The 15,881-nt window shown below is 34.1% G+C and overlaps 1 protein-coding gene and 1 long non-coding RNA gene across 11 annotated transcripts; both read left to right on the top strand.

Annotated features, from left to right (window-relative positions):
• The first annotated feature begins 1,358 nt into the window (after positions 1-1,358).
• LOC132618754 (inositol-pentakisphosphate 2-kinase-like) lies at positions 1,359-8,332 on the top strand. 10 transcript variants are annotated; one of them, XM_060333762.1, is made up of 10 exons: positions 1,359-1,498; positions 2,263-2,364; positions 3,154-3,357; positions 3,796-3,943; positions 4,456-4,496; positions 4,593-4,703; positions 4,934-5,533; positions 6,151-6,312; positions 7,065-7,127; positions 7,544-8,324. In XM_060333762.1, the coding sequence occupies exons 2-8, from the start codon at positions 2,263-2,265 to the stop codon at positions 6,292-6,294; spliced, it is 1,350 nt and encodes a 449-aa protein (XP_060189745.1). In that variant the 5' UTR covers positions 1,359-1,498; the 3' UTR covers positions 6,295-6,312; positions 7,065-7,127; positions 7,544-8,324. The 10 variants fall into 10 exon arrangements, with proteins under 10 accessions (XP_060189745.1, XP_060189746.1, XP_060189744.1 ...); XM_060333763.1 differs by having other exon boundaries at positions 1,365-1,584; positions 2,263-2,353; positions 7,544-8,328; XM_060333761.1 differs by having other exon boundaries at positions 1,365-1,584; positions 7,544-8,323.
• Positions 8,333-9,460: 1,128 nt separating this feature from the next.
• LOC132618259 (uncharacterized) lies at positions 9,461-12,400 on the top strand. Its single transcript, XR_009574032.1, has 3 exons — positions 9,461-9,616; positions 9,869-10,069; positions 12,160-12,400. It is a non-coding gene; the product is annotated as an uncharacterized LOC132618259 (long non-coding RNA).
• The last annotated feature ends 3,481 nt before the right edge of the window (positions 12,401-15,881 follow it).

Genomic DNA, 15,881 nt, shown 5'->3' with positions numbered 1-15,881 from the left:
ACTTATGTGAGTCTTGAGTGTGTATGGAATATGAACAACTTTTACATGATAAAAAGGGAATACAAGTACATGTGTTTGTCATCATCAAAAAGAGAAAATTTATTGAAAATAATATCTTGATTATTAACAAACACAATGTAATTTGTGAAAGAATTATGCTAAGAACCAAGTTCTTACCGCTTGTGTCTTATGGGCTAAAAATGTATCTGTGTTAAGATTTTGTCCCGAGATAATTTAGGAAAAAATAATTGCCAAAATAGTTAATTTAGGAAAAAATATATGGGAAAATATGCACTATAACTCTCAAAGCTTGTCCCAAGAGTAAGACAGGGGCGGGTCGAATATCTTACTATGTCATTTTGACTCACCATTTACTGTTATGTGTAAATACCGTTGATGGCAATACTGCAATTGACCATTGAGACGCCGCTCTAGCTCCAGACACCCAAGGTGACCCACCTACCAATCCATGGAGACCAGGGGCAAATTTATGTGCAATTTTTTGAGCACGAGAACTCATGCTCTTTTCGGAAAACTAGGTATATTATATACATATTTTCTAGAATTGATCTAATAGTACCTGCTGACACCCGTGCTACAAAATTGCTTAATGGTGCACGGTTAAAAATTTAGTTATTCACAAAGAGGAATAAGGATCAATTTCCACTTAATGCAATTTTTCTCCTTTTTTTTTAGTAGTGCATCATGCTTTAGAAATCCAGGTCCGCCCCCTATAAAGACCATTGCAGTTACTATCCTTATTTTCACTATAAACACCAGGTATGAATAATTCTTTTCCTTGCAAGAAAAAATTATAATTTACATCTCACTTTACAGCTTGTTTGTATGATTGTTACCTATTGTATTGTGTTGTTAGTTTAAATACAATGTTTGTTTTGATTGTTACTTTAATTTTATTGTATCATATCGTTAAATCCATCGTTACGTAATGACAAAAAATCCCATTTTATGTAATGACCGATTTAGTGTTATTGCGTCGTTATCTTATTTTTTTTCCTCATTTTGTCTTTACTTATTATTTAATAATCTTGTACGTTATGCTACCTTTTTATGATAACTCTACACCATACTCTACTTTTCCTGTAGATTTATCTTTCAAATTGTTGATGTCTAACATTATGTAACGACGAGAAACGATACCAAAACAATACAGTACAATACAATACAATCCAATACAATATAATACGATACATTACGAAACAATAGGTAACACGGGTGTGTCAGAGGGTGTTAAAGTCGTATTTTCATTAATTGGTTGCCTAAAGTATGAAATCCAATACTAAAAGATATTACTATAAAAAGTTTTGCCTATTTCATTCGTTGTGCTAAAGTTTGAATTAAAACATTCGCACGCAGTGTACCAAAAACCAATACCAATAATAAAAATGTCACATAGTTTTCATGCTATTCCAAAGCTTATAAGAAGAACTACGTGTCACCCAAACACAACTATATCACAGAGCAATTCTCCGATCTGGTAATTCGCCTAATTGCTAGGATTTCCGTTAATCAGTTTTAAAATAACCCCGCATTTACCCCAATATTCGCATTTCCAATTTCCAGGTACATTTCTTTAATAGAATTCTCTATTTGTAGCAACACTCTTCTTAACTCGAATTATATATATGATCTATTTTTCTTAGAAATACATATACAGTATATTGATACCAAGTGCGAATCAGAGTTGATCCTTCAGTCAGTATTACGTACCTACTAACTTAATATCCTGAACACAGTACACTTTTCATTACGCACTCTGTCTCAATTTACGTGGCACCCAATGGAGCGGGAATTTTTGTTAAGGGAGTTAAAAAAATATAAAAAATAAACACACAAGAAGTTAAGGATTCAATATCTACTTTATATACATATAAAATAATTTTATTCTTGTATATATAGTAATTATTCTTGTATATATAGTGTAATTTTTTGATGAAGACGACCCTTTCGAATTTCAAGATTTAAACAAGTCTTTCTTGACTATAATTTTTCCAGATATCTTTTAAATATTTTGAATTATCAATTATTGTGATTTATACTATTTTTTACCTAGTTTTCAAATATGTAAATTTTATTTCAAAACTTGAGGATTACATGCTGAATTCAGGATTAAAATTAAACTGTTTGACTCTTGAAATTCGAACTGTGCGACATAAATTGGGACAGAGGGAGTACAATTTATATATGTAGATGATAAATGGGTGATAGTGTGTCTAATTATATGTACATTTTGGGTAGCAGATGGAGGTGGTTTTAGATGAGAAGGATGCAGGAGAATGGAGTTACAGAGGAGAAGGAGCAGTTAACCTGGTTCTTGCTTATAATGGAACACGTCCGGAATTTGTATGTCTCAATTTCTTGTTTTTAATTCTGTTAACTTTTTCTCGACTCCACCTGTGGAATTAGGGATAAAGTCTGCGTGCATCCTACCCTCCCAGACTCGATTTGTGGGATTACATTTGTATGTTGTTGTTGTTGTTTACTTTTTCCCGAATCATTCATAGAGGAACTCTTTTTGGCAGCATATTGAAAAGAAAAGAACAGATTCTAGGGTATATATGAATATTGAATTCCATCTTCTATTTTTAATTTCAAAAAGTCGTTTAGGAAGACCCCACCCTGATTTTTTTTTTTTTTTACATAACCAGTAATGTAAAAAGTTGGCACATTTTCTTGAATGAGTTCAATAAGCTTTTTATATTTTACCCACTCATGATGAGTGACTCATCAGAAAACAAACTGCAACAACTAATACTATGTTTCAACTCCAAATTATTCAGTGTTGGCTACATGAATCCTCAATATGCATTTTGCTCAATTTGGAATTTCCCCTCCCCCAAACCCCCCAAATCTGCTCTGTTATTGCTAAAGAAGCGATTCCCTTGCAAATAAACTACGGAAGAGCAACTGGATCTCCTTCCTTGCTTAAAAATGGGGTTAGAATCCTTGTGGATATTCTTGCAAAAAGAGAGAGTTTACTTTGATCCAGGAACAATTTCAACTTTTTGCACTGAAGAATAGTACCAAATAAAATTTAAAACTGATCTGGTGGAAGCGTTATGGAGTATCGTTTTCTGTTCAAGTATGAACAGGGTTTGATTCTAAGTGCATTTCCTCTTCCTTTTTGATTAGGTTGGAAAAGTATTGCGGATTCAGAAGGTACCAAGGAATGTGTCTGAAAATGGGAATGGTTATTCCGGTCTAACCAAGCAGGAATGCCTCTTGTGGAAAGAATATAATGAGATTGTATCAGCTCCTACAAGGGAAATCGCTCAGCACTATTTTGTGCAGCATGTGATGTGCCCGTTGTTAGGCTTTGGACATGTTGATGCTGGGGTGTGTTATACTGCTAGATTCTTTGTCATTTCGTATCTGGTTTTGAATATATCATCATTTCCTATATATGAATAGAAGGAAAATTGCATTTTCCCTTTACCAGATACTTCTTTTCTTTAGTGAATAATAAGGAATTCTGCACCTTTTCAATAAGTACTTGTTAATAAATGGTCATATAACTCAAAATTCGGTCATTTATGATCCTAGAGCACCGACCTATGCAGTTGATCATTTGTATGTGTATTCGTTATTTATTGTTTGGATAGAATAAATTTAGACCGTCAATTTATGCTGATCTATGAGTTTGAAGATTAAGTTGTGAAAGGTTGTATGTTTTCTTTTTATAGCTGATTCGATATATTCAGTTGCCTATGCCCTATATAGAAGCGTGGACCGTGGTTAATATCTCCATCTTGTTTCTTCCCTTTTGCTTGACAGATTAGCATTCATGTGACCCGAGAGTTTCTGGAAACCGTTGAAAACAATGTCCTTCAGCAACGTCCTTCTTCACGTGTTGATGCTGCAAAGGTTAATCCCCTATGTGATTCTGCAATGCTCATGTCCGATCATTCAGTTTTCCCTCTTGGTAAGAGTTTTCAATCCTTTTCATCCCTTGATTCATCACTAAAATGTTAACTTGCACAGATTTCATACCCTATAGTAAACAACTAAACATCATATTATGGAAAGCAGTTACCACGTATCTATCAAATAAAAAGAGAACAATAGTAATTGGCGTCCTATTCTGGTAAATCACATAGCTGCCCATTTAATAGACCAATAAAAGGTAAAACTCAGTATATAACCCTGTTTACAGAGATCATAATCCTTCCTATATTACTTCCGATTGTTTGATTGCAAAATAATTTAATATTCAAGTCCTGATAATGTAGATATTTTGTGGCTATTTCGAGTCTATGCTGCTGTTAACAAAATAACTGTAGTTTCTGTTCATTTGTTGAAAAAGACAACAATGAAAAACTCGCAGTGGATAGTTGGTTCTATAGTGGTCTAACATACTAAGCAAGCAGGGTTAGATGTGAACATTTAATCTACTTGCATTAGTTTATTATGGTTCTCATGTTCCCCTACTGTCAGGTATGTGTAAAGAGGCATGCAGCATATCTGTAGAAATTAAGGTACTTTAATCCTAAAAGCTTTAGTTCCTGTTTTCTATACATTTCCATAGTATGTTTTTCTTACGGCTATCTCCGTTTTCTTTTTGGTGAAGCCAGCCTAAGTGTGGATTCCTTCCGCATTCAGAATTTATCGCAGAAGATAACGCTATTAAGAGGAGTGTAACTCGTTTTCAAATGCATCAGTCTCTAAAATTGAATGAAGAAAAGGTATTAGCTTTTTCCATCTGCAATTTATTCTTGAAATACGCTGGTGGATTTCTTAATTCAATTCCATCCTTGGACTGGGAGAACTCGTTTATTTTGGCAATTTGCTGTAACTCCCGTCAATCTTATACACTGTTGCTGTCACCATTCATAATGGCTTTTGATACTATATTCACTTTCCACTTATAGTAGATCTCTTCTCTTTTTACTTTTTGGTGCTTGTCCTATATCAGATATCAGAGGTAAGTGCATATGATCCTCTGGATTTATTCTCTGGATCCAGAGACAGAGTACGCAAGGCAATAAACAACCTTTTTAGGACCCCACAGAATAATTTTCGCGTTTTCCTGGATGGTTCTCTCATATTTGGGGGTTTGGGTGGTGGCGCAGACACTACCAGTTGTGAAGTTGGTGAAGCATTTGAAAATTCGCTCAAGTATGTAATTCAGGCACCAGAGGGCATGCGGACACAATATTTTCTGGAGCTCATTTCCAAGGCAGTGTGTAGTTCGGGGTTGCTAGATCGACTTCTTGAAGTCCAGAAGTTAAACACAACTGACATTGAAGGTGCAATTCATGCATATTATAACGTTATTTGTCAGCCTTGCATGGTATGTGAACAACTAGATAAAGATCAATCATCAAAGAATAATAATTCTCTGCATTCAATCTCGATGGAGGAAAGCTTGAAGATTGTGAAGGACTACTTGATAGCTGCAACTGCAAAGGACCTGAGTATGATAATTAGTTTTAGACCTAGAGAAGATGATAATGTGGAATCCCCATATAGCATTGTCTCCATAGAATCAACCAACCAAAGTTTTGACTACAAGGTATTACTCTTTCCTTCTTTTTCTTACTCTCCCATGGATCTAGAATAACATGTTATACCATGTAAAAATAATTCTTTTTTCAAATCTGCCTTTGGGTTCTAGAGTAATATGGCCAACTCATTCTTCAATTTATTTTATGTGGTGACATTTCAGGTCTAATGTCAAAAATCTTGAAATACTTTTAATTAATTTGATTTTACTCGTAGTGCGACCTATTATTTTGTTGACAGCATAGCATTAGTTGATGCCTAAGCCCGTCATCTATTTGTGATCACATCATCTATTTGTGATCATACTTTTTCCCCTAAACGGAACCAACTTCTTTGTTTAGTAGTTTTGAATCTGTATCAACATAGGCTTTACGTCACAATAGTTTCCATCTCCTAATGGTGTGACATAAATACTGGTCTACATGTTAAATACTATTGGAGTCCACTTATTCTGAAATGCAGTTTCTCTAGAACAAGATTGATGACACTGCGGCATTACTAATGGTTAACATGTAAATGCTAATGAAATCCAGTTAATTCTGAAAGACACAGATTCTCTAGCTCCAAGACTTGCTTCATAGGTTCTACCAGTGTACTAATGGATTCTTTTTGGTTGCAAATTGCTAGGCATCTTTCATTGACCTAGACTTGAAACCTTTGGAAAGGATGGAATACTACTACAAGTTAGACCAACAGATTGTCAGCTGCTATGTTCAGATGGTAAAATCCAATCATCAACTCGACCACACTGGAAGCACTGTGGAAGCTTGACGATGGGGATAGTTTCTGGTAATTAATTGGGAGACCTTTTTGAGATTTCTCTTTGATAGATTCCCAATGAAGTTTCTTATTCTCGCCTTCCTTTTTGGTGACTGAAATTTCAATGAAGAGCAGATCACAACCCAAGTTTGAAGAGACATTTAATTGAACCTAATTGCCCTACTGTCTGTTATAAAATGGATGATACAATTGGAGTAGAAGCATGCTGCGTAGTTTTCACTAGTCCAATCATCAAACCATCCAGCAGCTTAGGCAATGTATGCGCATCTGATATGAAGAAGAGACTAGAAAATCTCAAAGAAAAAGAAAAAGAACTTAATAATAATAACAAATAATATAACAAGAAAGACCAGCTTGTATGGACCTTCCTCTTGTCAGCAATATCACCTGCAAGTCTCTTAGTCGCACTCACTCTCCCTTGCACTAGTCCAATCTTGGTTATGAATTGCTCTTGTCATCCATCATGGGTTATTCTGCAACCTCGGGCCTCATTCAATGCTTACCAATCTGAATAGTTTTCTTATAGAACCTTGGGAAGAAAAAGTCCTTTTCCCCTTTTACCTCTTCTTATTGAAATGATTGTGTCTGTCTTGCTGTGGGAGAGAGCTGGAGGGGTTATAATCATTGTGTCAGTTTATGGGCACGTCAGTGCTTCAACTTGCAAACCCCCCTCTGTGTGTGTGTGTGTGTGTTCATGATTATACAACATAATTCTTTCATGGTTGGTAATTCTAAAGGAAACTACTTTACATACACTGCAGATGAAATTGGTCCCTGCTCAAGACTATATCCATAAGCAGAGAGAGAAAGGGTTGCAAAATGAAGTGAGCAATCTGAACAGTATTAGACAGATTTGTTATAACATGCTGTGAGCAGGATTTTTCTTTTAGGTGACATTAGCAGAATTAAAACACACACTCACACATTGATTTTTAATTAAATTTCAATTTCTGCAGTCTGAACAACAAATGATTTCTTCGTTATCCACTTAAATGAAATTAATCAGCTACTATAAACTCAGGTGCTATTTACTTATTCTTTGTTTAAAACTCATGATTGCAACGCCAACTTCTTTCATATAGCTGATAGGTACCATAATACTATGTCAAAAAGAAAGTGGTTGTGAGTGCATGTATTTAACTGCAATTTGCCTGTGATTTTCTTTGAGTTATTACTGTTAATAACTACATGATTTAGTTTCTTTCTTTTATCTTCACTTTATTTAAATTCTTACTGAAAGGTGTAGGTATCTATTTCATTCTTGAAGGAGAGGTATATTGAGCGCAGGAGAAAGAGACTAGTCAAGATTTCCCTCCCCTACAAGGACAGTGATATATCAACCGCATAAGCACCTTCCCATCCCACGACCACATGACCTATTTATTCATACAGCTGGTTTTTGGATTAGTTTGGTGCAAATTGCAAATTGGCATGTTCTGCGGCTTGGTGAGCCAACTGGTTTAGGTTCTAGCTTTGACACTATCTCAGATCTATCGTTGAATTTCTTTGTTTGTATCATTTCACCTTGGAGGTCAACCATAGAGGTTGCTAACCCTTGCATTGTACAGCATTACAATGCGCTTTACATAGTGGATGAGACGTGATTCCCCGTATTTATGTTCGTTCTAAGGTCCATGCTACTTTTGATCGAACCTTGTTGAAGGATGACATAGAACATGAAGAAAACTTTGCAGAATATAACCTATAAACATTTTACAGTTGCATTAGTTTTCTGCTCTTCATAAGAGTAGTTTGTCATTTTTGACAGTTTTGAGAATGATGCATGAAATCTGAGGTGACTTGTAATGTTTAATGGTACCATATTTCCTCTTTCCTAATCTACTTTATTGCTAAGGATGGACATGGTCATGGTACATCTGTAGATTATTTTGGTCGATATCCTATCGAAATGTGACATTGTCATTATAAGTGATGCACATGCTGTTGTAGAAGAATTCTATAGTGCTATCCCAATGATGCTGGTTGTATGGGGATTGCTTAGTTCCAACTCTCAAAAAAGTGTTTGGTCCTTTCCTTTTTGCGTGTTAGAAATGGATTAATTTATAACACGATAGTGTAAAGAAATTTTGAGCACTGTAGTGTTAGTGTATATTAACTAGTTATGGCAGGTTGTTTACTTTATTTTTCAGGTGACTACAATAGATTTACAATGCACAGTTTAGTGGCGCACAAAAGTTAATACTCTTTTGAAAATTGTGTTAGAAATGTCGCTGTCCATCTTATTAACCGATTGAATCAGGATAAGTTATTAGTATAAGATGAACATATTACTGAGATTAAACAAGGAACTTGAACTTGTTTTATGAGGTGATTGTCTCTATCGCCTAACTGGTATGATCAAATTACTCAACTGCTCCTGCGCTCTTTCAGATAATAGAATGGTTCTGAATTGAATCATATGGGAGTCCACTGTTCAATATGGGAGTCCACTGTTCAAAGGTGTAAGGTTAGTGTTATTTGAATCAGCCTGGTAAATATTGTTGCTATCAATTTGCTCTCTTTCTCTCTCTCTCTACGACGAAGATTACCACTGACTTTAAAAATTGTCGGATTTTGTAATAGGTGCTAACTAAGACTTTTTTATCCAAATTATACTATTAGGTTACTAATGTGGAGATATGTTCCTTCTAATCTTGTATTTGAGGTCTGATGAAGCTCAAATGTCTAGACTCAACCAGACGACAATTACTTTGACAATTGACTAGTTACTGAATGGAATGTCTACCTTCTTTAGTTAACAGGTAATACTTAAGTATATTACTTTTGAGTGGCAGTGAAACAATTCAAAGATAATACCTTACCAAGATATTCAGAGTGCTAATATAACAGTTTTCATTAAGTTGAGGAATGAGCTTGGTTAGTTGATGTCAGGTTTGTTTACCATGTGCAATAAAGAAGTCTTATCGGTACAGCTTTGAGCTGGAAACATTTAGTAGCAGTAACTAGTAAGTGTTCCTCAGAATAAAATTAGTCAATTGTACGATTAGCCCCTTATATACATGAGTATACACAGGTATATATATGTATATATAAAAACGTACGGGCCTCAGATTTCCTTTTTTTTAGGACCGAGTCCAGCCCAAAGATATGGCCAGACCCGGCCCATATCCGCATATCAGCCAAACGACCCTTCACAATACATAAAACACAAATTTGTGTTTGAACATGGCCGAAACCTTGGCCGCCTCTGCATTTGTTCTCTCTCTCTCCATTTTTGCCAAAAATTGCATCGGTGCAGTGTACTTGTGTTTTTCTCTCTCTTCCATATCAGCCGTAGTCAATCGTTGAAGAGGTGAGGTTATCCCTTTTTTGCTTTTCTTCTTTTGTTTTAATTGATTTTGTTTAGTTTTGATTTCAAATGATCGATTGTGATCGGATGATTGAGAAATTGAGGGATTCCCCCCCCCCCCCCCCCCCCCCCCCCCCAAAACCCTTAGTCCCACATCGGATAAGGTTTGAAACCCTAGAATTTGGGGGTTCTATATAAAGAACCCCAATTTCTATCATTACACAGACACATTTACATATACTTGCCCATTTTCAGGAAGAACCACTATTTGGTTTTACACTGATCTTGTGCGAGTACAGTTAAGGTATTGATTCGCTCATAACCCTTTCTCAGTATAAATTCGGTTTGTGTTTGCTGAAATCTTGGATTTCTTGTGGTTATTGTGGCTGTGAGGTGTGGAGGAGAAGAAAGGCTCTCAAAATACTCCATTCTCGGCCTAGGCTACCACTACAAAAGGTAATTCTTTTTCCTTTAAGTCGTTTTTAGTTTCATTTGTTTGTTTGTTTGTTTGCCTGTGTTGTTAGTTTGTTCTTATTGTTGTTAGTTAGTGGTCACTTAGCAAAATTAATTAGGTTTACTTGCTAATTAGTTAAATATGCAGTGATTTAGTCATTAATATACTTTTTTTAGTTAAATGTTTAACCGTGTTTAGTGTTATTGTTAGGATAAGTATGATTGTTGGTATATCCATGTAGTATAGCCACTGTTTATGTATGTATTGAGATTAGATTAGCATTTTTTTTTTGGTAAGTGAGCTTAGATCAGCATTTAGCATTCCTATAATGTTACCTATGCCTAATATAGTAGTAGTTTAACACAATGATATGAAGGGATTAAGACATCTTGATGTCTGATTTAATTGTTGCTTGATAAACATGACTACTTGAAGTAAGTTTACATGGTTACAGTTTCCTTTTGGTCTCAAATAATGCTGAACTTGGTATTTTGTTGAGTCATGAAAGAGTCCCTTAAGAATTTGGTTTAGTTTGGTTACTGTTTAAATCAAAAAATGCAAGATGATTTAAGTTTATTATCAATATGCCTATAAGTTTTGTTTAAATCTGGACATGGTCTAGTTACCTGCTCATTATGGATTGATAAGTTCATTAATGTAGTTAAACACTACCGTTGTTTGACCTTGACTGATTATGTGCCATTAACACTCTCATATGCCCATCTAGATTTAGACTTCTATACAATCCCATGTCTGTTAGTTCAGCAAATAGAAAATTGAATAAATGTCTGGCTATTACTGCTGTGTAATTGGAGCATCCAGTTTTTTTGTTGGGGGGTGGGGGGGGGGGGGTGGGGTGGGGTGGGGTTTGTATATTGCTTGTTTAGTATAGTCTCTGTTTAATCATATGTTTGCTATATTAGAAGATATATAACCAGGTGTTTTCACTACTAGTTGAGCCTTGTTATGCAGTAAAGGTATGAGCATGTCTACATGAATATTTGAGTTTGAGCTTTCACTTTATTTATAAGTGCTTTATTTGGTTTGACTATAAAACATGTTAGGTGCCTAATAAATGGATTCCTATTCAGTAGCCTCATTTATATGGTTTGAATGCTAACAAGCATTGAATCCCCAATGATTTGCCTCTATGTTTGTCCATCTGTGTGATGTGAATGACTGTCTTTATCTAAGTTCAAATTTGAGTTTCCACATATGCCTACATGTTGTCAGTGTTAGCCTGTGTCTTGACTATTATGAAATCAGTAACCTCTCATGCCTATTTTACTCTATTTTGTGCCAAGTTGTCCTCTATATGCAAGTATTTGGATTATTAAACCCTTGTTTGAATGCATAGTCATGTTTAAAAATGATGAAGTGTTGGTATTTTCCCAAATGATTCATCAGTACCCTGTCTCCTTGTCTTTGTATGATTGATAGTATTGCGTGCCTTGACTCCTGTACACCCCCTACCTCAAGAATACCATGACAATGCTAAATGATGATGTATAATCTTTATGTATGAGTATGTGCACCAGATATTTTTAGACTGATTAAATGAAATGCTATATTTTGCTTGTTTACATTACTCTTCCCTCTCCTTTTCCTTTCATAACTGGTATGTTTGACCAAGATATACATCAGGTATACAAGATATACATACCCTTTATATACCTTGGTGTATATTGAGTCGTATATCACGTATACCCTTGGTATATCATGACACTATTGGTAAAGAGAGACTGTTTCTTAATCAAACTGGGCCCATTTCCCTTTCATATCATCTCTTGGGTATTTGATTTAAACTCTGTCTGATTGCTTGTGCATAAGGGTCTGTTGGGCCTACTTGTTTCTCTTTAAGTATATATTGGGCCTGTTGCCTCTCTTCTTTTCAATTCCATGTGAACTCGTTCTTTTCTTGGAATTTGCTGGATTCATATTGCATGATTCAGTAGAATGTGGCTGAATATACGTGTATTCGATGTATATCTATATTTAATTGCTCAAGTTCATGTTAAGTTAGTTATTGAGTATAGATACTTTCTAACTGATAGTCTCTTTTCCCCCTCCCTTGTTTTGCATGGAAACGCAGTCGGTGGGCTATTTGGGCCAGTCCTTTGCAAGCCACTATTAGGTCAGAGGCCCAACATCTTTTTTTTTTCTATCGAGTCCGAGTAAAAGAAATGATTGAAGGCCCATCCATGGGTGAAAAAGGCAACTGGTGGTCTTCGGTAGGCCCACCAGCCTAACTCTTTCTTTTTCCATTTATGTACATTTGTATATGTGCATGTAAGAATGATTGTAAATATTGAAACCCGATTGTTTAGAACTTAGATATATCGCGTAGAATGGATAGGAAACCTCTAAATGATTTTCAAACATAGACTAAAAAAAAGATAAATGATGCATTTAACACGACAAATGATTTTTCAAACTTGATAATCTCTTTTAAAGCTGAGATGGTTTGTATATATATATATATATATATATATATATATATATATATATATATATATATATATTCATCGCACCAAACCCATAGACAATGTAAAACCATCAGGAAAAGGAATGCTTATAGAAGAACCTATTATTCTTCGAGGAGGAGGAAATAGGGGTAAAATACTAAACATAGCAGCTCATGATCCACAAAGATGAAATTTAGTAAATAGACCTTTGGAAAGGGATAGTAGTAGCAGACTATAAAAACTTATAATGATACAGACGCAGAAATAATGTATAAATATCTAAAAACATTTTTAGGAGAATCAGCCAAGGCTTCACGGGAAGCATACAAAGAAAATTTCCCAATGGAATTTCAACATTTAGTATCCATGGGAGCAAACCTATATAACTTTACTAACAAAATACATACTTTAATTGCAGAAAAGACCCAACGTCTCTTTAACTTTACTTTTTATTTTTTCATTCTTTTTCTTTTTAATAAGTGTGCTTTTCTTTATAGAAGTAGCTCCTTGCGTAAGTGTCTTTGGTAGTCTTCGTCTTGTCTGGAGAGATGAACATCCCTCATTTTCACTTGGCAAAGTGATAGCCATCAATGGATTTGATAAGTCTTTACCGGCTACAGTTTGAACCGGACTAGCTGTATCTTTATCCGATACGGAGGATCTAACTGCATTAATTGGGAATGCACACCCCTCTCATCCATTTTTGTCTGAGATGGAAAACTCTGAGATTGTGCTAAGTCGAACTTGACTACCTGTAGTCTGTGTTCTAACAGCTTCACTTGTTCCAAGAGTTTCATTTTTTCTTGGACTAGTGTCTCTTTTTGCTGGTGTAATCTTTTGAAGGCTTCGGTCATGGTAGAACAGTGATCGCAAAAAATCACCTTGTCTGTGTCTTTTTGTATGTTATATTGATGGATTTTATCTGGATCTTGTTTAAGTGCTAGAGGAATATAGTATTTTGGACCCAACATTCCTCTAGCATAGTCTAATACCTCAGTGAAATCATTAAATCCTTTAAAAAGAGGTTTTCTTATGTCTTTAGTGGAGTCTAAGACTTCTATCCAAGTTTGAAAAACACCATTAGTCTTACCATGGACTACAACATAAAATTTAATTTTTTTGTCTAAGTTTTTGTCTGTGAAATATTGACAAAGTACATTTAAGGTGGCTATAAAATGTTTAGAATCTTTCCTCACATCCATAAATTGTCTACTAAATATGTCTGTTGTTTGTCTATGACATATTCTGGCAATACTTTAAAAGTCCCAATTGGATGGTGGAAAGAATACTAAATTATTAGCTCCAAAATGTATTCTTTCTAAGGCGTTTCTTTCTAATGAAGATGTGAGTCTAAAATGAAGGTTACTTAATACCTTTTGTCTGTAAGTGTCTTGAGTTGAGGCTATGCCTTTTCCCTTATCTGCTATCTGAGAACTTGATAGTCTCATGCTGTTCAAATAAGAAATCATATTATTAGTTAGTAGTAATCTTTAATCTACTTAATTGGTTTGCTAGATTATTATCTTTTTCTTTTATATGTTCAAACTTTAGGTTATAGATTGAAATGGTATATATAAAATTTAGCCATCTTCGTCTACTACTATTTTTATCATTTATTTTTTGATAGAATTTAACTATTGCGTCACAGTCTGTTCGAACTAGTATTTCCGACCCAAATAGTGGATTACTACTATTACAAAGAAATGCAATAATAAAATTAGAACAACAATTAAGTATAAGTAGTTGGTTTCATATTAAGAAGTTTTTGAATGATTATTTTTACTATTGTACTATTAGCGGAAATTCTTTTGATCAAGATTTAGGTAAAAATTATTTAATAAATTACCAGGAGCCTTAGGAAGAGAAATAGAAGACAGACAGAATAAGAGAGATGGAGTGGTACAAAACCCCAACCTAAAATGGTCAATAAGACATAGAATACAACATATAATGGACCTGCACGGGTCATCAGGATATACTACAAGAAAAATGTACCTATATACAAGTACAAAAACAATTAAAACAAAATGAAATGAATTTTTATGAAAGTGTGGTTTACTCTACTCAGAGCTATGATAAAGACAATTATAGAAAGAAAAAGCATAGAAAATATAGACCTCAATATAATAGAAATTATCCTCAATATAATAAAAAGAAATATTATCTCAGAAAGTCAGCAGCGAGAAAACCTTATTTAGACAGAAATATACATGTAAGAAAATATAGAACCGAAAGAAATTATAAAAATAAACTGGAATGTTTTACTTGTGGAAGTGTAGAACACTTAGCAAATACATGCTCAAAAAAGGATAAATAATAAGACAAGAAATTCACAGTTGATTGAAGATTTTCAAGAAACTTTAATAAATATAGATGAATACATGTCAGACACAGAAAGTATATATTCCATAGTAAGTGTAGATACTGAAGAAAAAATTAAAACAGATTCATCAGACTCAGAAGTAGAAGAATTAATTAATGAAATAGGATCAAAAAAAGTGGATTTAGAATTAATTCAAATAGATAATTTAGCAAATATATCGGAAGACTGTAATCATGAGTTCGAAAGAAATAAAGGACTAGATAGTAATGCATGTTTCTTTTGTAAATGGGAGCTAAATGTAAAAATTGTTATATAGAAGGATGTATAATGTGTATAGAAAAAGAATTTGAAACAAAAATCAATAAAGAGAAAAAATATAAGAAGATAGAAGACCCTACTATCAACCTAAGAATAATAACATTAGAAACAAGAATAAATGAATTAGATGAAGATAGTGAAAATGAAGAAATAAGTTTATTCAATATACAACCAATAATGCGACCATTAAAAACAATACCAGAAGATTCTCAAGCTGAACTAATGAGTATAGAGGATCATGAAGCACTAGTATGTAATGAAGATAAAAAAATTAGGAACAATAAAGATACCTGCAAGAATTAAAATAGACGATTATGAAATAGAAACATTAGCATTAGCAGATTCGGGATGCACAAAGTGTATAATAAATAAAAGGATAGTTCCACCAAATTTAATAAAAATCATAGAAAAACCAGTTGCAGCCATGCAAATGGATGGAACTCATAACATATATAGGCATTATGTTCATAAAGCATACATTAGCTTCATAAATACATGTTCAGAATTTTATAAATCAAGTTATAAAATGGATAAAATATGGGTAAGAGACTTAAATATAAATGTAGACTTTATGTTATATAATAATGGAAGTTGGATGATTATAAGAGATGGAATAATTTTTCTATAAAAAATATTACTCATACATCAGTACAAGCTCTTAAGACTGAAACTAGAATCCGACATAAGAAGACCCCTGCAAAAGAAAGA

Source organism: Lycium barbarum, chromosome 11 (genome assembly GCF_019175385.1).
Source record: "Lycium barbarum isolate Lr01 chromosome 11, ASM1917538v2, whole genome shotgun sequence".
Lineage (NCBI taxonomy): Eukaryota > Viridiplantae > Streptophyta > Magnoliopsida > Solanales > Solanaceae > Lycium > Lycium barbarum.
Note: the sequence above shows the minus strand (reverse complement) of the source record. Positions and strands in the feature narration are given on the sequence as shown.

Coding starts and splice junctions, on each gene's coding strand:
- LOC132618754 (XM_060333758.1), top strand. CDS start 2,778: ATGTTTCAACTCCAAATTATTCAGTGTTGGCTACATGAATCCTCAATA. Junction 4,704..4,933: donor TAAAATTGAATGAAGAAAAG/GTATTAGCTTTT, acceptor GTCCTATATCAG/ATATCAGAGGTAAGTGCATA. Junction 5,534..6,150: donor ACCAAAGTTTTGACTACAAG/GTATTACTCTTT, acceptor GCAAATTGCTAG/GCATCTTTCATTGACCTAGA.